This window comes from Bacillus rossius, assembly GCF_032445375.1.
Source record: "Bacillus rossius redtenbacheri isolate Brsri chromosome 4 unlocalized genomic scaffold, Brsri_v3 Brsri_v3_scf4_1, whole genome shotgun sequence".
Taxonomy (NCBI): Eukaryota; Metazoa; Arthropoda; class Insecta; order Phasmatodea; family Bacillidae; genus Bacillus; species Bacillus rossius.
Genome location: NW_026962010.1, coordinates 17,234,414 through 17,260,734, shown reverse-complemented (window position 1 = coordinate 17,260,734; position 26,321 = coordinate 17,234,414). Strand labels below are relative to the sequence as shown.

At 35.5% G+C, this 26,321-nt stretch overlaps 1 protein-coding gene across 1 annotated transcript in view; it reads left to right on the top strand.

Annotated features, from left to right (window-relative positions):
- Nucleotides 1-25,728, top strand: part of LOC134541729 (uncharacterized protein C6orf132 homolog) — a 40,889-nt gene extending 15,161 nt beyond the window's left edge. The window contains exons 5-8 of the mRNA XM_063385377.1: nt 2,759-2,925; nt 3,047-3,214; nt 5,000-5,452; nt 24,033-25,728. Coding sequence (XP_063241447.1) covers nt 2,759-2,925; nt 3,047-3,214; nt 5,000-5,452; nt 24,033-24,157 — 913 coding nt within the window. The 3' untranslated portion in view covers nt 24,158-25,728. The remainder of the gene's footprint in view (nt 1-2,758; nt 2,926-3,046; nt 3,215-4,999; nt 5,453-24,032) is intronic.
- Nucleotides 25,729-26,321: the final 593 nt, after the last annotated feature.

Here is a 26,321-nt window from a genome sequence, read left to right as displayed (position 1 = left end):
TTTCAAACGTTAAGATTCACGTACAAATAGTATCCTATAATGTGGATATCAGGTTTATTCGTTTTAAACTGTTAAAATTAGCGTAAAAATGATTTTATTGCAAATTCGTGATTATTCGCTTTAAAATGTCAAAATTCACGTAAAAAATTGTTTTATCGCAAATGCGAATATTGCATACCCCTACCAATAACATATATTTCGAACATCATATATTCGTACATTATAAAAAAAGACACTGGCATTGAAAGCCACAAGCTTCAGGTCCACTAGAAAATCAAACCAAAAAGTATTTAAGCTCTATCCTCTTAATACATTTAATAAATAATACAAACTAATACATTTAAACAAATAAAATTAGTTCAATAAGTTACACTGTATTGTGGACAGATTACAAAAATGTCTCTGAAAGTATAAAAAGTTTACCTGTGTATATAGCTGCATAGAAAACTATCACTCCTAATCAGATATTAAATAACACCCCTTTACAACCAAAAGTCACATAATTAGATGTTCAACTATATAGCGATGACAAAATTAGTAAAGTAACAAAACCTGTAGAAGCGCAAACAAAGCCTTTATACTATAGTAGCTAATAAGAAAGTTTTTTTTTTTTTTTTTCAATATGGGCAAGTTAAGCATTACTGGCCAACTTCATTGATATTGTGATCAGCTGTGTACGAGAATACTAATATCATCTCGTACATGAACTTATTTAGGATAATCACACCCTACTAGTTAAATAGGTTAAAATAAATGACAAAAAACTTTATCTTGCATAACTTGCAAAAGAGACAAAAGCTGAAAGATTTTGCCACCAACCCACCGCGTTAAAACGTACATTATGTATATTGTATATGTGTAGTGTTATTTATATTTATCTGTGTGTGTATATTCATGAAATAAATATTCAATATAATTCTGGTGGTTTGCACTCGGTCACTTTTAAGTTTAGAAGTAGATTGTCTAGTCTGGGTGTTTTTAAGGAAGGGAGAAGGTACTGAGAAAGAGCAAGCAGAAAGCTAACTGCTCTCTGAGGTATGCAATCTACACCCTTCCCCCATCCCCCTCTTTCTGACCTGTCGTAAACATGACACCTTGCTGGGTGATAAGAAATTCTAGGAAAAGTTTCCCCCCCTGCTTTTCAAAACCAAACCACTCCAGCACTCATCCAAACAGCTAATGCTATCTATTTAGAGTGTAGGGAACTACATGTTGTGTTCTTTACTTTTTGCGCTTAGCAGAAACTCAGGATCTTAGCTTTAAGCATATAGTCAACCACAACAGTGTAGAGTTAACTTTTTTCCACCCAAAATGAAATTTTTGCATATGGGTTGCGGTACATTTTGTCAAACAAAAAAGTGACATAAAATCTACGACTCATATGCTGGTAAATATGGTAATTAAAAAGAAAGATAACTTACGATGAACTGAATGGGATTTCATTTTCAAACCAACAGTAATATGAGGAGGGAACCAAAAAAAATGGACTGATTGTGCGCTGCCATTCGTAGATGTATTAGTTCTCCTGCTAGATGGGGTTAGTAGATAACTTAACTAAACAGCTGCCCAGATAATGTTAACTTATAGGTTAACATTTGATCGTAATATTTTTTTCTCTTACTATTCTCGTGTTCCGCCAGTGAAGTCGTTAATGGCAGAAACGCTGATTCAACTAAATAACGGCAAAATCTGCTTTTGCAGATTTGTATCGCCACAGCTCTACGAGCAAGCAAAAATTAGGTAGAAATAACTTTAATGGCTTTTCATTATAAAATAAACAATCATCGGACCTATTAACAAACATTAAATAAATGTAAACTATGTTCATAAAACAAAAACTTCTCAAAATATAAAAAAAAAAAAAAAGGATGATATTTACATCATGACAGTATACTTAACTACGTATTATTTCTGATTACAAAAACAGTATTAAATATTTATTAACTTATTTGGGAAAGTGGAAAGGACAAGTAACCTGGGTTGTTACACTATAAACATCGTTCAGGTTTGTTCATGCATTCATTTATTCACAGGCAAACTCTTCATCACTGGAAAATTATGACTAAATTAAGTCTTTTAGTGAAGAAGTCAAATATGTGCAGCTCCAAACCAGAAGTGCGCAGTAGTATTATGCCTCATATATATTTTCTATAGCTATTTAGTTCCTTTTTTTTGTGAAAGGTTATTTTCTGAAGGCTGAATATGCTAGTAAAATTTTGTTCTTGTGTGTACATTTTTTTGCTTCATAAAATGTTGGTATTGCCTTATAGAATCCCTGTAATTTCTGGGTAGTTTATTCTAGAGATCAGTTAGCTCAATGCTTCCTTGTCATTTTTTTATACAGTGAGAGGTCTTTAATCCACCACGTTCGGGACTGCAGCCGTGCAGGATTAGCGATTTGGTCAGATGATCGAATGTCAACATAGTTTTAAGGGAAGTACCAAAGAAAAATCAATAAATAGTACAATGGTATTGAAAACAAGTTGTAATAAGCTGCTCTTACCTAAAGAAAAAATACAGATAAGGGTTGGGCTAAAAATGCCAGAGGCCAGTAACGCGACCTGATAGCTTAGATAAACAGCTCAAATCCACTCAGGAAAATATGAACGCAGGTGGCTCAGTTGTAACCGGATTGCAGAATGTGCATCACCATAGAATACCGGATTAAAGACTTTTAGTTGTAGAATGCTTTTTCATGGGGCACACAGTAAATGTGCTGGGATTTTAAAGTGCCAAGTGCTGCTGGTTTTGTGTGCAGGAATGAATTCCTGGCAGTGCGAAATGCAGAGGGCAGCTTCTACGTCTGCCAGGCCATGCAGAACATTTACAAGACCAGTCCAAAAATAAGAATACGATGGTTGTCGCAAGAGAAGAAGGAGAACAAACTGACAGACGTCTACGTGCCAGATTTCTACGACACTACAGGTGGGTTTGTGGGCTTGCTTCTGGAACGTCAGTTTCTTACCGTAAACTGCAGTCTGTGGTGATCAGCACTGCCCTGATTGTGATTGAGCAATGTTCAGGGGCTGAGATTTGTTGTGTGCAGACTTTGATTGCATCCTGACAAACTTGGACCTGAAACGTGTGGACAAGAACCGCTACCAGCTGCCGGAGTCGGAACACGAGCGCACCGAGAGCATCCTGAAGAGGGCCCTGGATGTCGAGAAGGGTGTGTCGGAGAAGCCGTCGGTTACGGAGGAGCATCCTGATGGTTGTAAGTTAGCATATCATGCACTGTTTAAGGTTCTTTACTGATATTTGTTTTACCATTTTTAAAGAATTATTTAGTAAATGTGTTTTTATTCTTGCATAGCGGTATGCTACATAATAAGAATGCATGAAATTTATTCTTTCATTCATATATTAAAAATTACATTTCAAAATAATTAGCTATCAATGCAATGTGAGCAAATATATTTAAGATTAAGAAAAGTTGCTACTTGTACAGTGTAGACGTACTAACAGACAAACTGAAACTATGCTCGCTTATAGGGGTGTGCAAATAGTGGATTTTGATGGTCGAATAATTTCGAATCGAATAGTAAAATTTTCGAATAGAATGCGAATAGTTTCGAAGTCGAATAGTTGTAATATATATATATATATATATATATATATATATATATATATATAATGTTACTACACTGAACAATGGCGGGTTTTTATATATTTAGTTTATACAAGATATTTTCTGTGAATGAAACCACAAAAAAAAAAGTTCACTTAGTATTTTTAAGAGTTATTGAGGACATGAATTTTTATTTCATATATAATAATATTTAATAATTGTTATCTATTTTATATTTGATGCAAATATTGGTCCGAATATAAGGCGACCATTTTTACATAAACGAGAAATGAGAAAATTGGAAGTCGCCTTATTTTCGCACCCAAGACGTCAGCACCGCAAACATTAGTTCCAAACTGAAAGCTACAGTAGAAACATTTTTAAACAAAATGTTCACGATTTTTATATTAACAAGAACTTCGTTAGCTCACACGGGGAAAACGATAAATCCACCCAATATTGCAGTAATTCACAATTGTTTAACGTTGAAAATTAAAATGCGAATGTTGAAGCATCTCAAAATGGAAATATTTTATTACACATATCATATTTGTACTTTGTGTACAATCGCGTGTTAACATTTACGTTAATTTAATTTCAGATTTTTAACGGAAAATTTGTACTAAAATATCACAGCTATTTTCAGAGCGATTGTTTACGTTTACAAAACATTTCGGAAGTAATGTTTGGAAATTCATGGCTGCCAACTGTCTTTCCACAATATTTCTTTGTTGTAAAACGAACATTGCCGAACACGCACGAAGACGCCATATTTACAGGAATTTGGTACGTTGCTTCAAAAGCTATTTTAATAATTTCACAGTAATCCACTCTTTATTTATGTAAAAACCTCTCAAACAACATAATTATCTTAGATTATTCTTTAAAATTCATAGGACAGAGACTCTGTCAGAGAGTAATATGGACAAATATTCGCGGTCACGTCACCGAAGTTATTCATGGCCGTATGCTTCACCATGGCAGCTAGCCACTTGTTTTGTTCCGGCAAGCTGCATTCTTTGTTTGCTTTGTTACGTTTACCACACTACTAAATAGTAATACGTAGCTGTGAAACGGAAAGTTAAATGCGGTATACATAAATGCAAAAAGGATTTATCAACACAAAATGTATGTCTAATGAATTTTCACATTGATTTCTACCAAAATTATTTTTACATTTGTTTGGCCTCCTGAAACTGCAGGTCGCCTTATATTCGGGCATACGGTATTCGCAATTTTAAATTTTGCTATTCGACTTACGAATGCGAATAGTTCGTCAGTTACTATTCGCAACTATTCGTGTTTACGAATATTCGCACACCCCTACTCGCTTATCATGTATGAATATTGTCCTAAATGTGGACAACACTCTCTACTCTACCGCAGGCTTCTGTGTCGAGGATGAATGTGCATGCACGTGCGGTGTTGCAGTGGATCTGTCCCTGTTCCGCGACGAGGCTCAGCTGAAGACGAGGAGGAACTCGAAGCAGTCGACGAAGCGGAAGAAGGCCAAGGGGAAGGAGAACTCGGAGATGCAGGCGGAGAGCTCGGGCTCGGAGCGCAAGTCGCCGAGGAAAGCTGGGAGGACAAAGTTGCGGGAGCGGCCGGGTGCGTGGGAAGAGAAGAAGGTGGAGGGAGGCGGGCGAGACCGTGCGGCAGCGGCCAAGCGACGCAGCGAGGTGGCGGCGGCCCTGGCGAAGCAGGCTGCAATGAAGCAGACGGTGGCCCGAGGGGCTCTGCCCAAACCCCCTCCCCCGAAGAAGGCGAGGGCGTCGCCCCCACAGTCGACACCCACCCCGGCTGCTGCTCCCTCCCCGACCAAGTCTCCCAGGAAGGAGCATGTGCCCGAGCCACCCAGCCCCACACGCAGCTCCAAGACCAGAAGTACGTAGCAATCTGCCTCGCTTCTCTGCCCTCAATAAGCCTGGCACCCCTAATATTTATACTAGAGATGGGATTTTCGAATCTTGGATTCTTCGAATATACAGAATCCTATGGATTCGAGGATTCGTAGGATCCGAGGTGGGTTTTTAAGAGTTTTAGGTAGTAATTGAAAATTGTAGTGCTGGGCGAAGTTCGAAAATTTTGAACCGAACCGAACCCTTACGTTCGGTTCGGTTAGAAACCTCTTAAAATGTATTCGAAAAACCGAACGTTCGTTTAAAAAAAATTATGTTTTTCTTATTTTCTAACCCCCATTTGAGACCATTCACAAAACAGCACAACAAAATTCCATTACTTGTAATATACAGACTTTTATCGCATTATCGTCGCCTCAACAGATTCAAGCGCAGACGAAATAATAAAAAAAAAAAAATTATTAATCGTCGCATAACTCGCATAGCATTTTTTCATATAGGCGCGCTTTGTTTTTTGTTTACTGTAGAGAATTTTGTATGCATTTCTCGTACTACGTAATATAAACAATCGTACAAATGCCAAAGGTATTGTATATTAGACCTTTAACTATAGTGCGTGTACGAGAAGTGTTGTAAAATCACCAAAGATTGCATACCCCATACGTAGAGCCAAGATTTTATGTTGTTATGAAAAAGGACTTTTCGTCATTAAGAATTGTGGATTTCGTCTTTATCGTCATAAAAAATTAAAACACATGTAATAACATGTACACACCTAGCAGAGCTGCCTTGATCAAATGCTTCAATAATTCGTGGTTAGAGACTTAAAATATTCAGTATTCTTATGCAGGTAAGTACTGTTCCTGAGTTCAGGAGAGAGTCTAAATTAATTAAAATATAAACTACAGTTAAACTTTTGTTCTATAAATGCAATATAATTAAGCTCAAGAAAAAGCCACCATTGTCAGCAGTTCAGCATTCTCTGGTTTTAGAGATCTTCTTCTGTCACTTACAACTACAGAATACTTAGAAAAAGATCTTTCTGAGTCCACATTCGTTGCAGGTAACTTTAAAGCAGCAGCTGCAAATTCAGGATAATCCGCTTTCATTTTACATAGTATGTCCACCATGTCTATGTAGTTCACATGCGGTTTCTTCTGCTCTTGGGAAACCAGGTTTTGGAGTGTTATGTAGCCTGTTGCTACAGAGGTCTTCTGCACCTTGCAAAGGAAAGGTAGGTTCCCAATATGTTTCTGGAATTCTTTTTCCTCCACACGAATGTTTCCTACATTTTGAGGATTCATTAGAGCGCTGATTCCCAGAAATAGTTGACGAGATGGATCAGTGTTCACCAGATCAATCAGTTTTATAAGACTGAGTTTAGCTGTGTTCTTGAACTGCTCTTTAAGGGCTGCAAAGTTGACAGTTTTCATTTCAGCCAAAATGTCTTCAACATTTTCAGGAAATATTCCCTTAGCCAAGACATCAAGAGTAGTTTGCAGTTTACTCAATTTTGTGCACAACTGATGAGCAGTAGGATACTTTGTTCCTTCAAGAAAATTAATTAGCTCTACAAAGGTGTTACAGTTTTGAGCCACAAATGTAAGAGTGGCCTCAAGACATTGTAACTCTTCCTTCTGGAGTCCCTTGATATATTTAACACCAGAGTTATCTTCGCTAAGCTGCTCAAAGAATTCCACAATGTCGTGCAGATGGAGTGCGAGGTATGATACAGATTCAAACCATGTGTTCCAACGTGTAACAACTGGCATGGGGAATAACTTGACGAGAGCCTTGTTTTCTCCATGTTTCTGGAGAAGAAATTGAAGGTATGCATGCCTCCTCTTTCTGGTGTTAAGAAAGGCCATCTTTACCTTACAAACGAAGAGGTTCAGTTCTTCCAAGTTGTTTTGCCAGATCTGCCCAACAATGTTTACTTTATGGGCCCAACATTGTATGTGGTACATGTGGTCACCAAATACACCTTCAAGGGTGCCAGCAGATTTTGTCATGTACCTGGCACTATCTGTAACATACGCAATTATGTTTTCTTCCTTGACTTCATATTTGGAGCATACATCAATCACTGCCCGAGAACAACAAACAGCATTTGCTGCATCAAGGACACAAGAAGCCCCTAAGATAACATCTTGTTCAGCACCTGGTTTCAGAATTTTAAACAAGATGTTGAAAACCCAATTATTACTCTTGTCAGTGGTTTCATCTGCGAGTATGACCACATCTTGCCCCAAGAGCTGCTGCTTGATTTCCACTTCTTTTTTCTCTCTAAGTAGGGGAATGTACTTTTTCCTCATCCAATCCGCTGTTGGAAGATCACCAGCACCACTTACATGCTTCTGCATCCATGCAGTCAACTTGCTGTTGTCAAGTTTCTCAAGAGGAATACCTGCAGCTACAAAGGCTTCAACAGTTTCGAGAACAAAATCTTCCTTTTGTTTTTTTGCGCATATTTGCGCCACTCCTGCTTCTGGGATAGAAAGCTGTCGTTTCAAAGTGCATGGGGATCGTTTAGCTTTTACATGTTTGTTGCTAATTATGTGCTTGTTTACCGTGTCCTTACGTTCATGCTCCAAACGGCAATTACAATATTTACAGAAAAGTATTTTTCCGTCACTGACATATAATCCCTCATTCTTAAACTCGTCAGCACGTGATGCCGCAGTAGCTTTATTTTTCGGCATGATTAAGAAATTTAGCTTTCATTTATGCACGTCATTTGTAAACAAAGCCCGGAGGTACCAAAAACTAGTATTTACTGAAGTTGTAGCGAAAAAATAAACAGCGGGAAGCCTACTTTTTACAGGCGAGAGAGCCTTATACACGAAGTAAAAGGTTAGGTTATGTCAGGTCAGTGAAATAAATGTTTTTATTTATTTTCCGGAAGGGTTGGGTAGGTAAGCGTTATTTAAAATATTTAATGATCGTAAAATAAATAAATCCTTGCAATATGGTGCTTTTTCATTAGCGATCTGAAAACTTCGATTATGTTACGATTTTGGCTCTCTCGCCTGTGAAGTGTGAAATGAAAATGAAGGCTTGACGGTAAACTGCTTATTCAACAAGCACACAAAATTGCGTTACAGTGAAATTTCATTAAATATCAAGTGATCATTAAATATCAATATTCGCTTTCATTTTATTTTCATACGTATTTATTTAATGAATGCAGTTTTTGTTCACGTGTATTTTTCAAAGGATATAGCAAACAAGGCGCTGAGATTTTTCACGTTGTTGTGTTTGTTAACTTGTTAATTTTAGTTTACGATCGTCAGTTGTTAATATTGCGTGATCTCTAGTGGCTAGATGAGTTTTAAAAACCCTAACCTAACTCCGATAACGATCTTTTTTTTGTTCGTGAAATCGTCAATTTTTGAGATATATTGTAATTTTTTAAGATGAATAATTAACGTATTAAATAACCACCACACTGCAGTTGGATGACGACCATTTCTTCTACAAACAGATACGGAATTTTTGTCAATCAACCAATAGTCGGTAGTTAACGATTTAAATCAATATTGAGGTGTTTATTTGTGGTTAGAAAACATTTCACATTTTTCGCGGTTTGGGATGAATTTCGCGTGAAAATTCGCGATTTCGCATAAAACCATATAATCTTGGCTCTACCCATACGTTAAACTAAAGCGCATGTACGAGAACTCTCGTATTTCGGCAAAACTAATGTGATCAAGTTAACACAAGACGAATGCGGTAGGAAATGATTATGTAAATTACGTATTTTAAATTACTTGGATGTATTTATTTTAGGGCTGGGCCGATGCCGATCACCGATCACAATAATCGGCCGATTTTAACTAGTGTTGGGCCGATTCCTAAAATATACCGATTCCGATTACACTTTTGATTCTTAAATTTAAGGGTCGATTCTTCGAATCCGATTCCGATTCCTTAATTTTTATCTGACAATGTTCAACAGAGTAATATACTCAGAAAAAAAAAAGGTTGTTTATGATTTTAAAAATGTAATTGCGTTGTGTTTCATTTTCTGTGCAGAAATTAACATTATATACAGCTTATATAATGTTAAAAAGAATATTCATTACCATCAAGTTACGCTACCTTGAATTTCTAGCACAATTTGGCCTTTTAACCTTGCATATAGTTAGACGAAACACGTGTTCAAACACTGCCAATAATCAAAGATGTCTTGTGACGTAAATTGTAAATAATGTAATAACTTAACCAACTTTAGATACCTTACATTAATTAATTGTATAATAAAGAGGTTTGTACTATAGGTTAAGAATTTTATTTTCAAGCACAACTAAATAATGATCCAAATAAAATGACAATATAACCTTGTTTATACATATTTCAAGGGACCAGGGCGGAAAAAAAATAAAAAGAGGGAAATGTAAAAATAAAATTTTATTATCTCTCATTATGATGGAAATGACAAGAAACAAATTTGCACCACACTAAAATAAAATGTCAGAGATGCTAACGTTTTAATATATTACCTAGAACTTAATTATCTCACTTGGTGAAAAGAATAAATCAATCCAGTCTTGCAGTTCTTCACAACCGTAAAGAGAAAATAAATTTTCGGTTCTTGAGTAAGAAAGTTCTGTGCATATTTTAGCATCTCAAAATTTCCACATTTTATGGTGAGATTTTCTTACACAAAATATTTATACTAGGCCTGTGCGGGATCCCGAAATTCGGGAAAAATTTCGGGAACATAGAGGCTTTTATCCCGTCGGGAGGGAAAATAAATTTCCAGAAATTTTCGGGAATTTTAAGTCTATCTTTACTAGATATAACATAACCTCAAATCAATCAGCTAATGAACCTAATACAGTAGAACCTCAATGATACGTTCCAGTTTCATACATTTTCCCGTGTCATACGCCAATTAATCTTGGTCCCGCCGAAAGTACTTTTACAAATGGTTTACTTTCCCGGAACACACACTTATAAAATCATTAATTTCCCGTTTCATACGTTTTTACGAAGCGGAAAAGTCCTAAAATTCACAAATGTTTTTTTATATTCCTCCTTATAAACTACGTTTTAATGCTTTTATTTTGAAAAACGTTCATTGTTTACCATTGCAAATGTAAGAAAATAACTTTATATCACCATAGATATGGATAGTATCAGGAAGACTGTGCACTTCACTAGTAGTATCTATAGCCAGCACCGAAGCGAGACTAGTGGCGCAAACTAGCAATGATTATGAAAATGGTGCACGCGTTTTACCAAGGCACGGATTTCATATTTTGTGCATTCATTAATCTTTGAACTGAATATACCCGTTTGTTATTATTTACTTACGATCGGATTGTTTTGTATTTTACGTTTCTCAAATTAAAATTTTATTGAAAATTGTTTAGTTGCTTAAAGTTGTTTGTAAAATAAAACAAACAAGCAAATAGTTATGATTTTTTTTACAATAGCCTAATTTATTTTTATTTTTAATTTAGGCTTGGTGACTTTTCCCCCTCCCTCCAAGAAAGGACTTCATAACATTTTGTAAGGCCACTGTTTCTCATGTCAGCTTTACTTGATTATGGACTGTATTTTACATTTCTGGTGGTTTTATTTTATAAATACATATATATATATATATATTGATGAATTCATATCTTTTATTAATATAATGCAATTATTTACGCATATGTATTTATGTTTAATCTGACATTGTGCTGGTATGCTAGATTGGAAAAAAATTGTATTATTGCCATTCCCTTTTCATACACTTTCCCGCATCATACACCAGTTTTGTGCCCTCCGTTGAAAAGTGTATGACAGGGGTTCTACTGTACACATTTCCTTCAAAATAAACATTTACAGTGCTGGAAAGAAGGAAAACCGCAAATCTTTATTCTGTTTTAGCAATCTTTAAACTTTTTTTTTTCCAGGTTTAATGATAACTTGTTTTCATAATTTCTGACAACGTACGTAATTACCTATAACATACCCGAAATACGACAGCATTAAAAGTAATGAATGCTTCACTTGATGTTTATAGCAAAACAAACAAAAATACGTGAAAATGGTTTTATCTCAACTCTACTCACGAGAGAAACTTGTCAAACATGACAGCAATATGCCAGTTTTGCATTAAATAATGCCCGAATTTTCTATGCCATTAATTATCTTAACTATAATATAGACACTACTAATATTTTGTCATAATTAGTATTCTGCCGATTTAAAACACCTATAATATTTTTCTTTATCAAACATCACGAGATGTCCGAAAATCAGTTTCCTTTGGATGCCAACAGGCCATAAACAAAGCATAAATGATTCCTGTTGATCGGATCACGTATTTCTTTGTCATATTTTCGGAGATTTAAAAGCCAAAATAAAAAAATAATAATTATATTGTAAAATTAAATACAAGTTACCGTAATAGCTTTGAAATGTAGAAAAGTATAATATTTTCTTTCGGACAGTTAATTTTTTAGTGTTTTTGAGTTTAAAGATAAACAAACTTCAGCATTTTGGAGGTATTGGTAGTTGGTTACACTGTCTAATAGTTTACGGTGCTTGTCGGCTATCTTTAGTGGAATTTATGTGGTATTCTGCAATTCGTTTATATTTTCTTTGTCCGTATGGAAAACTTGGGAAAAATAACGTCCGAGTTAAAAGGCGTGTGGAAATTTTATGAGAAAAATGCTAAACCAAACCGCAAAATGCAAACAGTGTCAAAAAATTATTAAAACAAGTAGAAGAAATTATTTTGAAACATTTTTTAAAAAATAAACATATTTATAGGATACAAAATTGACATGAAGCATATATTTCAATCAATTTTTTCCCGATCACGTTCCTGTTTCCCGCAGGAAAAATATTTTCCATACCGAGAATTTCCAGAATAAAAAAATCCTTTCCCACACAGCCCTAATATATTTCAATCAATTTTTCCCGATCCCGTTCCCGTTTCCCGCGGGAAAAATATTTTCCCGCCCGAGAATTTCCCGAAAAAAAAATCCTTTCCCGCACAGCCCTAATTTATACTCTTAAAATAATCGCGTGTTAACATTTTAATTCATTTCAGGAATTTATCGGAAACAATTCTGTTAAACTAACACAACTACTTTCAAAAGATTGTTTATGTTTGGCAATAAAAATTTACGAACGTTTCAGCAGCAATGTTTGGAAATTCAGATTAGCCAACTGCCTTTCCAAAATATATCTAACGTAAAACGAGCATCGCTGAACATGCAGAAGAACGCCAATTTACAGCAATTTGGTTATGTTGCTTTTACACTTATTTTAATATGGTCGCAATAATCCACTGTGAATTTGGGTAAAATCTCATTCAAAAATTATTTCATTTTAATTCTTTAAAGTTTAAAGTGCAGAGATGTGAAACATCTTAATTTTCACGTTCACGTCACCAAAGATTTGGTTCATGGCCGTATGGTTTACCATGGCAGGTAGCACAAACAAAAAAAAAAAATTAGGTTGTTTACAATGGCAAATGTAGTTGCCATGATCAAATAGTTAACGTTTACATTATTTTACTTGCCGTTTACATTTACATAATTTTCTTTTAAAATTTATGGTTTTGTCTAATTATTTTTGAAAGTTTACTATTAAATGCAGTGCTGCTGCAACGTAATTCCCGAAATATGCTTTTGCTTAAAGCGGGAAAGTAGATACTGCATTTGTACTGTAGGGAAAATGGCGGTGCAAGTAAATAAATACGTTAATCACCGTAATTTGTAAATCAGTAACGTAAAAAAGATTGTATTATGTAGTTTAAAAATTATATTTGCATGCATTTTAATATTTTCGTACGTTGCGTAGGAGATGTATTTTGCAAACTTAAAAACAATGCAGGAATCGGTCATGGTCGATTCCAAAACCATTGTATTCTGAATCCCACAATTATACTGGAATCGGTGGAACCGACCGAACCGGAATCGACCCATCACTGATTTTAACACATCGGCATCGGTACCGATCTGCAAATTATATACCGATCACCAAACGCTGATCATTACATAATAAATCAAAATTAATAAATACTGAATTAAGCTTACAAATGCAAAGTTGTACGTTTAAAATTTACTTACAAAATAACTAAATAAGGTAGGCCTACAATCACGTATCAACAAAAACACGAATTTACAGTACAGTAGAACCTCGATGATACATTCCTGTTTCATACATTTTCCTGTGTCATACGCCGCTTAATTTTGGTCCCGCCGAAAGTAATATAATTACAATTGTTTATTTTCCCGGAACATGCACTAATAAAATATTTAATTTCCCGTTTCATACGGTTTTACGAAGCGGAAAAGTCCCAAAATTCACAAATGGTTTGGTTTCATTCCTCCTTATAAACTACGTTTAAATGCTTTTTGAAAAACGTCCATTGTTTACCTTTGCAAATGTAAGAAAATAACTTTACTGCGCCATAGATATGGATAGCATCAGGAAGAGTGTGCACTTCGCTATTAGCATCTATGGCCAGCACCGAAGCGAGACTAGTGGCGCAAACTAGCAATGATTATGAAAACTGTGCACACTCTTTACCAAGGCATGGATCTCATATTTTGTGCATTCATTAATCTTTGAACTAATATACCTGTTTGTTATTGTTTCCTTACAATCTGATTGTTTTGTATTCTAAGTTTCTAAATTTAAAATTTTATTGAAAATTGTTCTGTTGCATAAAGTTGTTTGTAAAAACAAACAAACATTTCTGATATTTTTTTCTTTATTTCTAATTTAGGCTTGGTGACTTGTTGTCTATTTTAGTGATTCTTTAAAGCACTTATTTTCAAGACCTGTGAAAAGTGTCGTATGGGTACTTTGGTTTGTGGGGTGGGAAGGTCTAGAAATAGTAGAAATAGGAAATACTTAGTTTACATTATATTTTTGTTCATTTTTAAAAACCAATGAGCAAATTGTTTTCTGTCAGAAGTGTTAAATAAATGGTAAATTATCATAAGGTAACTTTTTCATTAAATTTTTTTTTAGATTTTTATTATTAACATCAAACAAGCTATATAATTCTTAATTTGTCTGATCAGTGATCGGTAGAGACTCTGAAAAATGGTGAAGCGCGAAATTCACGAAATAACGCGAAAATTTTATACTTTAAACGAATTTTGCGACTTTCCTTCGATTTTGACGTAGTCGCCAAATTCACGAATTTTCGCGCGAAGTTCACGCTTTTTCACACAAAATAATGTCCTTATGTCGTAAGTTCTAATTATTTACGCCATCATAAACATAGGCGTGAAATAAACATAGACTGAAAGACTAGTGCCGTGATATTATCTACGTTTTGACACGTTACTGAAATCCACATATTTTTATTACTCTCTTTACAAGCAGTAAATATTTCCATCGCAAATGAAAACAAATGTCAACAATCGATATGTGCGCACTACCAATATAACAAAATTGACTCCACAGTTTTCGTGTTTTGAATAATGGTCGTTTCTGCCGCAAGGCGCACTGTTGTCGACTTTTCTAACCTAATTTAATCGCATCGAGCTAAGATGGTAGTCATTTTTGCGTTCACATCCATGAGTGTTTACAAATACCGTCCACATTTTGTAAGTTTTGTGATACAATTGAATTTGTGGCTAAGATGCCGAAAACTTTGACACTGTTTGATCGCGAAAGAGAGATAAAATCGGGTGATTTTATATTTTTGATCAGCGGGACAAAATTATGATGTGCAAGTTTTGCAACGTGCGGGTTGATTGTACACGCAAAGACACGTGCAAAAAAAAAGGCAAATGACAAACACAAAACAAAAAAGACAATTAATTTGTCAAGCATTCTACCGTGTCTAAACAAATCTCGATAGGCGACAGCATGAATAAAGCAAACAAGCTTGAAAGTGCAGAAAACAAGAATTTTTTTCTGATTTTGTTAATATGATGCTGTAAGTTTACATTCCTTTGGAAAAAGCTGATCATTCAGCTATGAGGGAATTGAAGGTTAGCCTTATTTATTTAGAAATGTTTTCCCCCTCTAATAAAAGTTCATAAGCATATGTAGGCCTACAATATTATCGATTAACTTAACCTTTACTTCAAATAAATATGCAAGTACCTCAGATTAACAAACACATAAATAGGATGGATTGCATTGTGAAATGGTGAGCACACCACAATATATTTTTGACTGATTGAATGATGGTTTGACTCTGTAATCCAGCAGTACCTAATCTAGAAAAGGTTAGGTTAGGTTTGGCTAAGAATTGTTTTGAATAAATTAGCCCATTAATATTTTCAGCGATAACCTTATAAATGCTACTTATTTATAAGTACTATATTGTAAGTTATGTATACATTTTAGGTGCAGGGGATTTGCCATCATCAGCCAACACTCTTAGAGAAACTTATGTCCCAAAAATTGGCCAGGCAAATAAGGAAGCAGTAAGGCTATGAGGTTTTTCATACACTGGCAATGGCATAATTTTTTCACAATTTTTTGGGGTCTCTACTGATTGCTTATTTTTGCACCGATTTTTTGCACAGCTTGCTAATTTTTACACCGGTTTTTTGCACCGCTTTTGTCTTTTTTTTACACTGAAATGAGCCAGTTTTATTTACCATTTTCTGGGGTCCCTAGTGATCGGCAATGATCGGTATCGGAATGATCTGAAAATTTAGTGATCGGCCCAGCCCTAATTTATTTTCTTTGGCCTTTTTGGTTATAACAGTTAGGTACTGAAAATATTAATTTAATCTTGTGTATTAACCGGCCCATCCCTACTATAAATACAATTTTTGCTAATTTCATCTGGAATCTTAAACCATCATATACTTTTTTTTTTGTAAATATATTTTTGAGTCGCAACATCTGTTCTGTCATAGACATATACAGCAAGTAAGCTGCTATTGTATCACATGTGAGCGATTATTACTACCATTAATACACCATTAAAACTACGACAATTACTTATTTTAATGCTCACGTCAATGGAGTGTCCATGTTTTATGGTGGTGTAGTCTATGGTTGTTGACGTATGATTATTTATACCCACTTCTGGTGCGTGTGATGAAAAGAATACAAAAATATTTTTTATGTTTTCATGTTGGAAATGACAAACATATTATGTTTTGAATTGTTACGCAATTTTTTGTTTCTGTTTGATGAGACAGTAGCGGGGGGGAAAAAATCTTTGAATATGTGTTGCATGTTTAAAACGTTGCTTATTGTTCATGGTTTTGATAATGAAGTCCCATTAAACATCAAAAAAGAGTATATATATCGCACAAATGACTTGATCTAAGCAGTGAATGTTGGTACAGTGAAATTCCGTTACAACGTACTTCAGAATAACGTATCTTTCAGTTCAACGTATGATTTTAAATTCCCGCTCAAAACACCAATGTAAACAATGTAAAAATGTTTCACTTTAACGTTAAAAACGTATCCTACCTTTCAATACAACGACCATTCTTTTCCAGTTATCAGGAAAATTTAACATGATAGTTACTGATTTTGCGCAGGGGTTCTTTAATATAAATGTACATTAAAATTAATTTTTATCACTTTCAAGAATCGTTAACAAGTATAAAACTTAAACAAACATTGTATCAACGATTCATAGAATCATAGTACAGTATAACGCGCTATTCGTCCTCCTCCATGGATCACACACTTAGTGCACGAGACGATCTATACAATCGATTGCTGTCTCGCCCCTCTTCAAGACAATTGTTTTTAGCTGCGCCATCTTTTGGTTATTTATAGAGCATGTTTTAAAAGTTTCAATTACCGCAGATACAAAGGTTAAATAAAAATTATATACAAAATAGAAAATCCAATAATGTTAATTTATGCAGGTTAATTTTTGAACTGTTTGGTGTCACAACATGGCCGACACGCTTTGTTTTGCCACAAAGGTCGGATTGTTGCCTGGCACAGCCATGCTCTCGACGCACGCTACTAGTGCGGAGCTATGGTTATCTATGGATGAGAGGTTTGTTTACGTTTGACGTGGCACGAGGAAAACAATATTGTTGATTGAATATTTTAATCAGGATGGATGACCAAAAAGATAAAAAGAAACGCAAGCAGTTTACTTTGAAGGAAAATGTGGAAATTTTAAAAGAAGTTGACAAAGGCAGGAAAATTGCAGATGTGGCACGGTCGTTTGGTTTGGTTCCCACTACACAATAATAAAAGATCGCGAAAAAGTTATTAAAATGTATGAACAGTCATCTTTATCTGCTGGTCGCAAGAGACTTCGCCTAGGAGATGACGAGGGAATTCTATCCCAATAAATGTACATATCTGCAAAATAGTTTAACCCATTTGTCATTTTGTATATGTAGGCCTAGAATTTAGGCTACTGTATTAAGTTCAGTAATTTTTTTTAAATTCTTGTTGTTTATATTTGCTTCCAAGCTAATGTAACATTTGATCCCTTACTACTTTATTTTTAAAAATTCAAAAATACGTTTTAAAGGTAACTTTCAGAATAAAGTACTTTCATTACTAAGTATAAAAGTTGAGGCTTTATTGATGTACTTTATAACGAGATTCTACTGTATATGATAAACTCTTGAGGTATGTTATGTCATGTATTTGTAAGGAAACAAATACAGTAAAACCTTTTTGTTGCGACCCCATTTATTGCGACCACCTCTCTATTACAACCCGATTTCGAGGAACCGTGAAAAAATTGCCGAAAATCGGAAGAAAATCGGACAGAAAATAAGTTTCTTGTGGTGAGTAGCGTGTTACTGGGTTTCTCTTGCCGAGTGCTGTACTGCCGTAGGCAGCGCATATCTAAAAATAGATACCACTTCCTGTCGACCGCTGTCAGAGTTTGACAACCCCCATTCCACGTCCCTTCAATGCAGGAAAAACCCCCCGGCCGCAGCGTGTGAACATGGTAGTCGGCCGCTCGCTCGCCCTTGCTAACCCTCTCCCCGTACCGTGCGCTGCTGCCGATCTCGGATGCTGCTTGTACTTGTTAACAATCGTGGTATCTGCTTCATTTTAACGAGGAGAGTAAAAATATACTAAAACTGTCAGCAAATTGATAAAAGCTTTATGTGTCCGCAAAACAGGGCAAAACACTGGCCCGCCAGTTGTTTTCATTCAAAACGTGGCTAAAGAACTTGCATGGATCAGACTGAAAACATCTGGCCATACCTGTAGGTTATAAGGAATCTTGTTATGAATTGAGATGTTATGTTTTTCGAGTAGATATACACAGCGACCGACTGGATGCACGCCCGCCTCGACTTGGTTTAACTGCCGCAGCGATGTTTATTTTGACAGCTCAAGCAATTATCTTTTCCCGTGGGTTGACAGAGAAAGGTCGCTTCACCCGGCATAAAAAAAAAAGGCTACGCCACTTATTCCCCACGCAGGAAACAAACTGGCTGCCTTCTCTCCCCCGCATTTATCTTTCTTCTAACATTCCACATCTCGCTTCTCGCGCGAGCAATAACAAAGCGACCACGCATTGGGCCGTTTTATGCTTGCTTTGGTGACAGAAGCTTGATTTTATTCAGTATATTCCTTTTCATAGGACCCTTGCTATTAAAATACATTTATATTTAAGTTTGAAAGCTTGTAAATTCCTTGCCAGAGATGACTGAACTCGAACTTGGTGTGAAAAGTGACATATTTTGACATACTTTTTTTTGGGCGTGTTTGGTGGGGAGGGAGGGGTCCGAAAATATTTACAACGATCTTACCCCTCCCTCACCGCTTTAGTACCCCATTCATAATAGCCCAATTTTAAGGAAGAAGGGAGGGTGAAATGAGCATTTTCTCATTGAAGGTTTTTCAAAGGGGAGCGAAGTTGAGGTGTTATAAGGGAGGACACTAGATGGTTTGTGTGTCTGGGAGGGATGAGCTAGCCTTGAAGATTGTTGAGAGGGGAGGGAGGGGTGAGCTCATGCGTCATGAAGCCGCTGCCGCCAGCCAGCCGGGCGAGCTTCATGTGCGCCCACTCGCGATGCAGAACCTACAGCTGCCATATTTTTAAAGGAAATGTCCCATTATTTTTTTGTTATTCTTACATGAACATTATTGGAAGTATTAAAGCCGACACAAAAATACGCATTATGTTAAAATTAACATATTTAATGATCTTTGATTTCGTTTTGTTTTTAATTTTTTTCTGATTTTCACATTTTGTTCAAATTGTCCAATTTTATGACTGTTCCCGAGAATGTATTCGTAAAATCAATGCTTCGTTAAATCCGGGGTTCATGACATCGGGGTTCTAGTGTATTTAACTACGGCAAGCAGAAAACGTACATGTAAACTAACCAGTAAAAATAAACTGTCTTTTGACACATTTTCTTTAGAGGTGGCCTGTAGGGCGACGGACTTGTCATGAAGGTTGAAGTGGTTTAAAGTAGGGGTGTGCGGGATTCCGACGCTTCTGGAAAAAAGTCGGGAAAATAGGCTTCCCGAAATGCCGGGCGGGAATTTTATTACTCCCGAATTTTTCGGGAAATATTTTAATAATTTACAAATGTTTACTAATCATAAAACATGTTTTCTATCAATTCAAACTGCTTTTACAAAAATATTTTTTATGGATTCGTACATTTTTGAAGGGTTTCCGTACTATTTAAACGCAAAACATCTTTTAAACTTATGCCGATCGTAGCGACAGCTGTGGTGTGCAGTGAATTATGATAATCGTTTCACATATCTAATTGGAATATAAAAAACGTACATGGAGTACCTTAAATATTGTATGCGCTCATAAATATATTTCTTCAAGGGTACAAATTTGCAAGATACGTGAATAGTCAGTTATATAACGTTATTGCCGTCACCATCGAATACTTAACCTAAAACCACCGTGTGTCCTTAGACACAAACAAAACATGCGCATCTTTTAGCCAAAGATATAAGAAATACTAGACTTGCGTTACATAACGAAGCGTAACCGTTCTCATTACTTGATAGCAGTGGCGATGTAGAGAACTGTATTGGCACTTTGAAAAATATGAAATCACGTAGTTTTACACCACTGCTCACGAGTATCTAAATATCTATGATTTTGCTTTGGGAGAAAAAAATAGTTGTTTACTGTTTAGTTTGGCGGGCTTTGTCGGCTGACGTTACGTTATTAGGTTTGTGCAAAGTATCTGTTCCTATATTCGATGCCGTTGTATATTAAAACAAACTAGCAGCCTACAAATAATGGAGTTTGCAACCGATCAGCCTGTTACTTGTAAACCTAAAGGTGTTTGGAAGTATTTAGAACGTCGACAGACAGTAAATCCCCGGCAAAGTGTCTCTTGTGGAAAATTTTTGAGATGCGAACATGGTAGCACGTCTGGATTACTAAGGCATCTCAATAAACATCCCTCTATAAAAAAAGAATTTGAGGATGCTAAAAAATATGAAGTCGCTGAACAAAGGGAAAGTGAAGCAGACAAAAGAAATAGCAGCAAAAAACAACTAACTTTGCAAGAAACTTTTAAATGGCCATCTTCTCATATTAGAATTAAAAATTTGCTTTTTTTTTTTTAATTTTTCCCGATCCCGTCCCGTTTCCCGCGGGAATAATTTATTTTTCTCGAAAATTTCCCGCAGTACAAAAACCTATTCCTGCACACCCCTAGTTTAAAGCAATGCCGTCTAGCATTGTGAGTGACAGCATCCTGCCATTGTACGGCTGGTTTCTTGCGAGTAGCAGTTTGGAAAAGGGGGGGGGGGGGGTGAAATCAACTGAAAATTTCGGAAAACATATATTACGACCCTATTCCTGGGAACCGTGAGGGGTCGTTTCAGATAGGTTTGACTGTATACATTATTCAAAGCATTAGTATTTGAGGTTGAATTGAATACGAATAGTTTATTATTCGTATTAAAAAATTTTAATATTCGTAGAGGCCTAGTTAACACTATACGGAAAATGTTGGTGCAAGTAAAAAAATACGCCAAAACTAAAATTTGTAACTCCTGGGTACTTAAAAATGAGTTTCTACTTTAGTTTGTTTAAGTACATTATAAATACTGTATACATTATTCAAAGCATTAGTATTTGAGGTTGAATTGAATACGAATAGTTTATTATTCGTATTCAAAAATTTTACACTATACGGAAAATGTTGGTGCAAGTAAAAAAATACGCCAATACTAAAATTTGTAACTCCTGGGTACTTAAAAATGAGTTTCTACTTTAGTTTGTTTAAGTACATTATAAATACTGTATTTTTTTATGAACAAAATTTGAACAGTTCGTTACGTTATTTTTGTGGAATAATCAAGAAAGTTTGTTATAACATGTACCATTTTCACATTTTTTTCATGGAATTAGGGATGGGGCGACCGAATCCAATATCCGCCGAATCCGCCGAATCCTAGGGATTCGAAGGTTCGGCGGGTCTGATATAGGATTCGTCAAAGGATTCGGTTTGTTACTATTTATAAAAAATACAGTAAAACTCGCTTACGAGGTCCCGCATGGTAGGTTTTTCCGTATAAAGAGTTTAAATTGCCCGAAGTCTCATCATTTACGCCATTAAATGTGTGATATAATGTCCGTTAAAATTTTTTCTGAAACTTCCCGTCTCAAATAATGGCGCACGTAAATATGAAGAATAAACAAATGAACAACATACGAAGAAATATGGATGATGTACCATAACTACAGTACAAACCCAATAGTTATTTTAAGATAATTACCATAAAAAGAACAAGATTCTTTGTAGAATACCATAATTACTACAGAAGCATGATAGCTACCATATTTGCACTATAGTTACCGTAACAACTGAGATGTATATTTACCGTGATAGTAATGTATTATTTATTTATGACATATTAAATTAAAGAACATTGTTGAAAAAAAAAAAGGATGTTAAACTTTGATATGTATGGTTGGCACATGTTGCTAAGAAATAATGCTATCTGAAAGAATGCAGTACTACTACGAAAAGTGAAAATGGTACTTGTGGATTTTTAGGTTATGGTAGTCGCTTTCGTTTTTCAGTAATATCGGCCGAAAATTAACGAGTGTACTGTATAGGAAGTCGGCAGAAATGCCGATTCAACTAAATATTGGCAAAATCGGCTTCTTCAATACAGCTCTACATTTAATGACATGAGTAAACATATTTCAGACTTCAGGATATTGAAAAAGACTAATTTCCATGTAGGTTTATTGTGTGTATGTTTTTTTTTGCAAGTGTAAATTGAATGAAGTAAAATGCTTTTATTTTTATTACTGTCAATTGATTAAACTTTAATGACCAGTTACAGATATTTATGACACTAATTTTGAGGTTAAGCAATTTTACTAAAGCATTCCAGCCAAGCAGGTTGCCAGCGAGAGACGCTTCTCTTCTGCTGGAAACACTATCTCCAATCGTAGAGCTAATTTAACTCCTGAACGTGCAGAACAAATTATTGTTCTGCATGATAGATTAAAGAACATAATTTAATACTCTGTGACAATCTCTCTCAGAATTATTGTGCTGAAAAGTAGAAATGTTGAAACAATGTGAATGTACTTTTCAAACAACATGATTTTTGGTGCTAAGTTTGTTGAAGCTCAGTAAGGACTCTAGAAAAATTGACAAGGACGAAATTTTTCCAAAGATATGTTACATTTACACAAACATATACTTGGTTATGTTAGTTGGATGATATCAGTTACTAATGAACCAGTGGAAACAGGTAAGATTCAATGGAAAAAAAAAATGTTATTTTTTTTTCTAGCAGTGCAAAATGTAAACACACTCTGTAAATAGTTACCCAAAATTAATAAGCCCACTTCATTTTAATACTTTATTCAAACATTATACTAAGTTTAAGATAAAAATAATTTCCCAAAAGTGTAACTGTACCACAAAAGCTCGAGCTCGGCTCGAAGTAAAATTCTTAGGCTCGCAGACCTCTAGCTTATTTATAGAAAAAATCCTAACCACTAATCTGTACTAAAACTGAAATTTCTCAAGAAAACATTTTTGTCTTTATATACACTTATACCAGAAATGTACCAAACTACATGTGATAAAGTCAAGAGACTTTTAGTGCAAGCAGAATACATCTCACTTACATTAGATATGTGGATATCATCTATTAAAAGATTCGGGTTTGGGTTCGAGATTCGGCAATTCCAGTCAAGGATTTGAGTTAGGATTCGGATTCGAGGAAATCAGGATTCGCCCCATCCCTACATGGAATAGTCTTCACTCTAGGAAATTACTTTTACACCCAATTTCTCAAAACTATTTAGTACCTAACTCTTTATCTTTTTCGTGCAGTTGGTCAATTTTAAGTACTAAAATTGTGATTTAGTACATGTTAGTTATCTGTACAGCAGCTTTGTACCCTGCCTGTATAATTATAAATAAAAATAAGGTAATTTTTAACATCTTTATTTAAATTAACAGGAAAAGAAATGGCAATTTAAGATGCATAATTTTCGTAAGCATTATGCTTGCTACATGTAAAATGTTTAAACTAAATAACTGGGAAAATGTCTGAAAATATAGAAAAACAGAAAATAATTTTTAAATGCTATCTTTAGTTGTAATGGCAAGAATTAATGAAAATTATTGCCAGGAAGCATATCATTTAAATGAATTTAGTACATGATATATTTTTCCCCTGGCAGTGGTGTGAACTGTGTGTGTGCGCAGGTGGCAAGGGCGCGGCTACCCCGCCAAAGACTCCGTCGGCGACGCGGACCAAGGAGCACGAGCGTCGGGGGGCAGTGTCCCCGGCGGCGGCTAAAGGTCGCAAGAAACCGGGCAAGAAGGCCTAGAGGCGCGGTGAGTGCCTGGCTCGCCGAACACAGTTCACATAGAGTAAACCAAGAAAGCCTGCCGCCACTTTGTACCTGTGTCCCGCGTGCTGCAACAGGTCTGTCGAAGGAGAGGGAACGTCCGGGGACGGTCGGGAAGTGACGGATTGACGATTTTCTGCATTGTGAGGCGTGTTGACGCGACGAAAACATTCGGGGTTATTTTATGTACTTTTTGAGAAAATCGGTATCAGGAACCTTTTTCTCGGACTGGAGAAATAAGTATAATAGAGAGAATTATATGTATATGTGGACGGCTCCAAGCCGTCGGAGGGCGCGGCGTCGGAGCGACTGTTCGCTGCGTCCCGCGTGTTCCCCAGTCGACCCGGCAAGCATGTTTGGTGTGCGTGCAGTTTTATCGAGGTTTGCCGCGCTGGTCTTTTTTTATCTGCAGATTGGAGTTCAGATTGTATAACTTGTTCTTTTTGCGGTTTTAATTTTTGTGACTTAACATTTTTACTGTCAACTTTTACGACTCATGTTCATCCCCGTGTACCTGTCTGTACTGCCTGTTAAGTTGAGGAATATGTAGGTGTGATCATTTATTCATGGTTTCGTTTTGACTGGTTCACGAATCATGGTAAAGATTTTTCTCGGTTGCTCATTTGCAAACCCATCAAACACTATTAATAATACATTTGCTGAAAATGCATGGACAAATTTGATCAGTTTTTATCACTGTAGTTATTATGTGTTCATCTGAAACATCTTCTGTTGTTGAATGTGTAAGCGTTTCAAGTGGTGGCTGCTGTTGAAAATGTTTTGTGTGCAGAATTTTTGTCAATTTAACAACAAATTTAGTACTATTTTAGTATTTTATTTTTAATTTTTGCACATCTGAATTCGCAAAGCACCTGGCAGTAGTAAAAATGTTATATATATATATACACATATATATTTCTATGAAACTAATTAATGAAGCAATCCATCACATGTTAATGAGAGTACCAAGTTTTCACATGGACATCATTGGCAGGTTTTCCATGTTTTTTTTACTGAGGTCAGAAAATGCAGTTATTTATATAAACAGATTATCTAGTTTGTTCAATTGTAGACTAAGTTACACAGTTTTTATGTTTTTTTGTGAATAGTAATTATTGACTTTTAAGATAGCTGTAACAGAGGTTAAATGAATTTATAAAGCACTATTCTGTATATGAATGAAACTAAAATGGAGGTGGCACTTACTGAGTGTATTTTTTCAATTTTCAATTATGTATGTGTTGTAATTTTTGTTTTTTAATTGTGTATATTTGGGAGAGATATTTTATTGCAGTTTATATAGGTAATATGTCTTGCAGGATACATTTTAGAGAATGGATGAGCTATACTTGGTGTGCATATGAAACTCGCACATTTCACGACGTCTTGGTTCTGGGGTACAGTAAGGTTGCCGGGCCTGCTCCCGGTCTGACCAGCACTTTGTTCTTCACACCTTTAGCATGTACTCTAGCTAGAGATCTGAGTTGACACAGACATTGTAGAATGTGCCATGTTTCGTAAATAAATCATTTTGGAAATGGTACCTCTCATTGTGGTGTTTGAATTAGCACTGTATGCAACTCTGCAGTAGCTGCATTCATATGCTGCTCTCCTGGTGTGGCCAGCCATGTCTTATCAAACTGAATCTTCCTAGGTGGGAGTGACTGTGCTTCCAGCGCAGTTGCAATTGCATTGGACAAACGATAGTGGTATCTTATTAAAAAATTTACAGCATTCAGTTTGGATTTTGATAAAAATATCTGTATAATGAAATTAGGTACGAGTTAATTTGATTCCTAATTCCTCAGTTCTATCTTATTAAGTTATTAGTAGAGGCAAGATTATATGGTGAATTGTGATAAAACCAAAATAACATCGAAAATCATTTCAATATGCTGCTTAACACCGAAATGCCAATTATATGGTGGAATTAAGCAGCATTTAACCAAAAATGAATTCAAATCATAAAAAATAATAAAATAAAATGTTTGAAATTAAAAGAATTTTGTTATTTTCAGACAACAGATTGTACCAAAAATTGTAAAAAAAAAAAAAATATTTTGTTTTACTGTGCATCTCTTAATGATAAGGCAAGATTAAACTGTGAATTGCAATAAAACCAAAATAACACCGAAAAGCATGG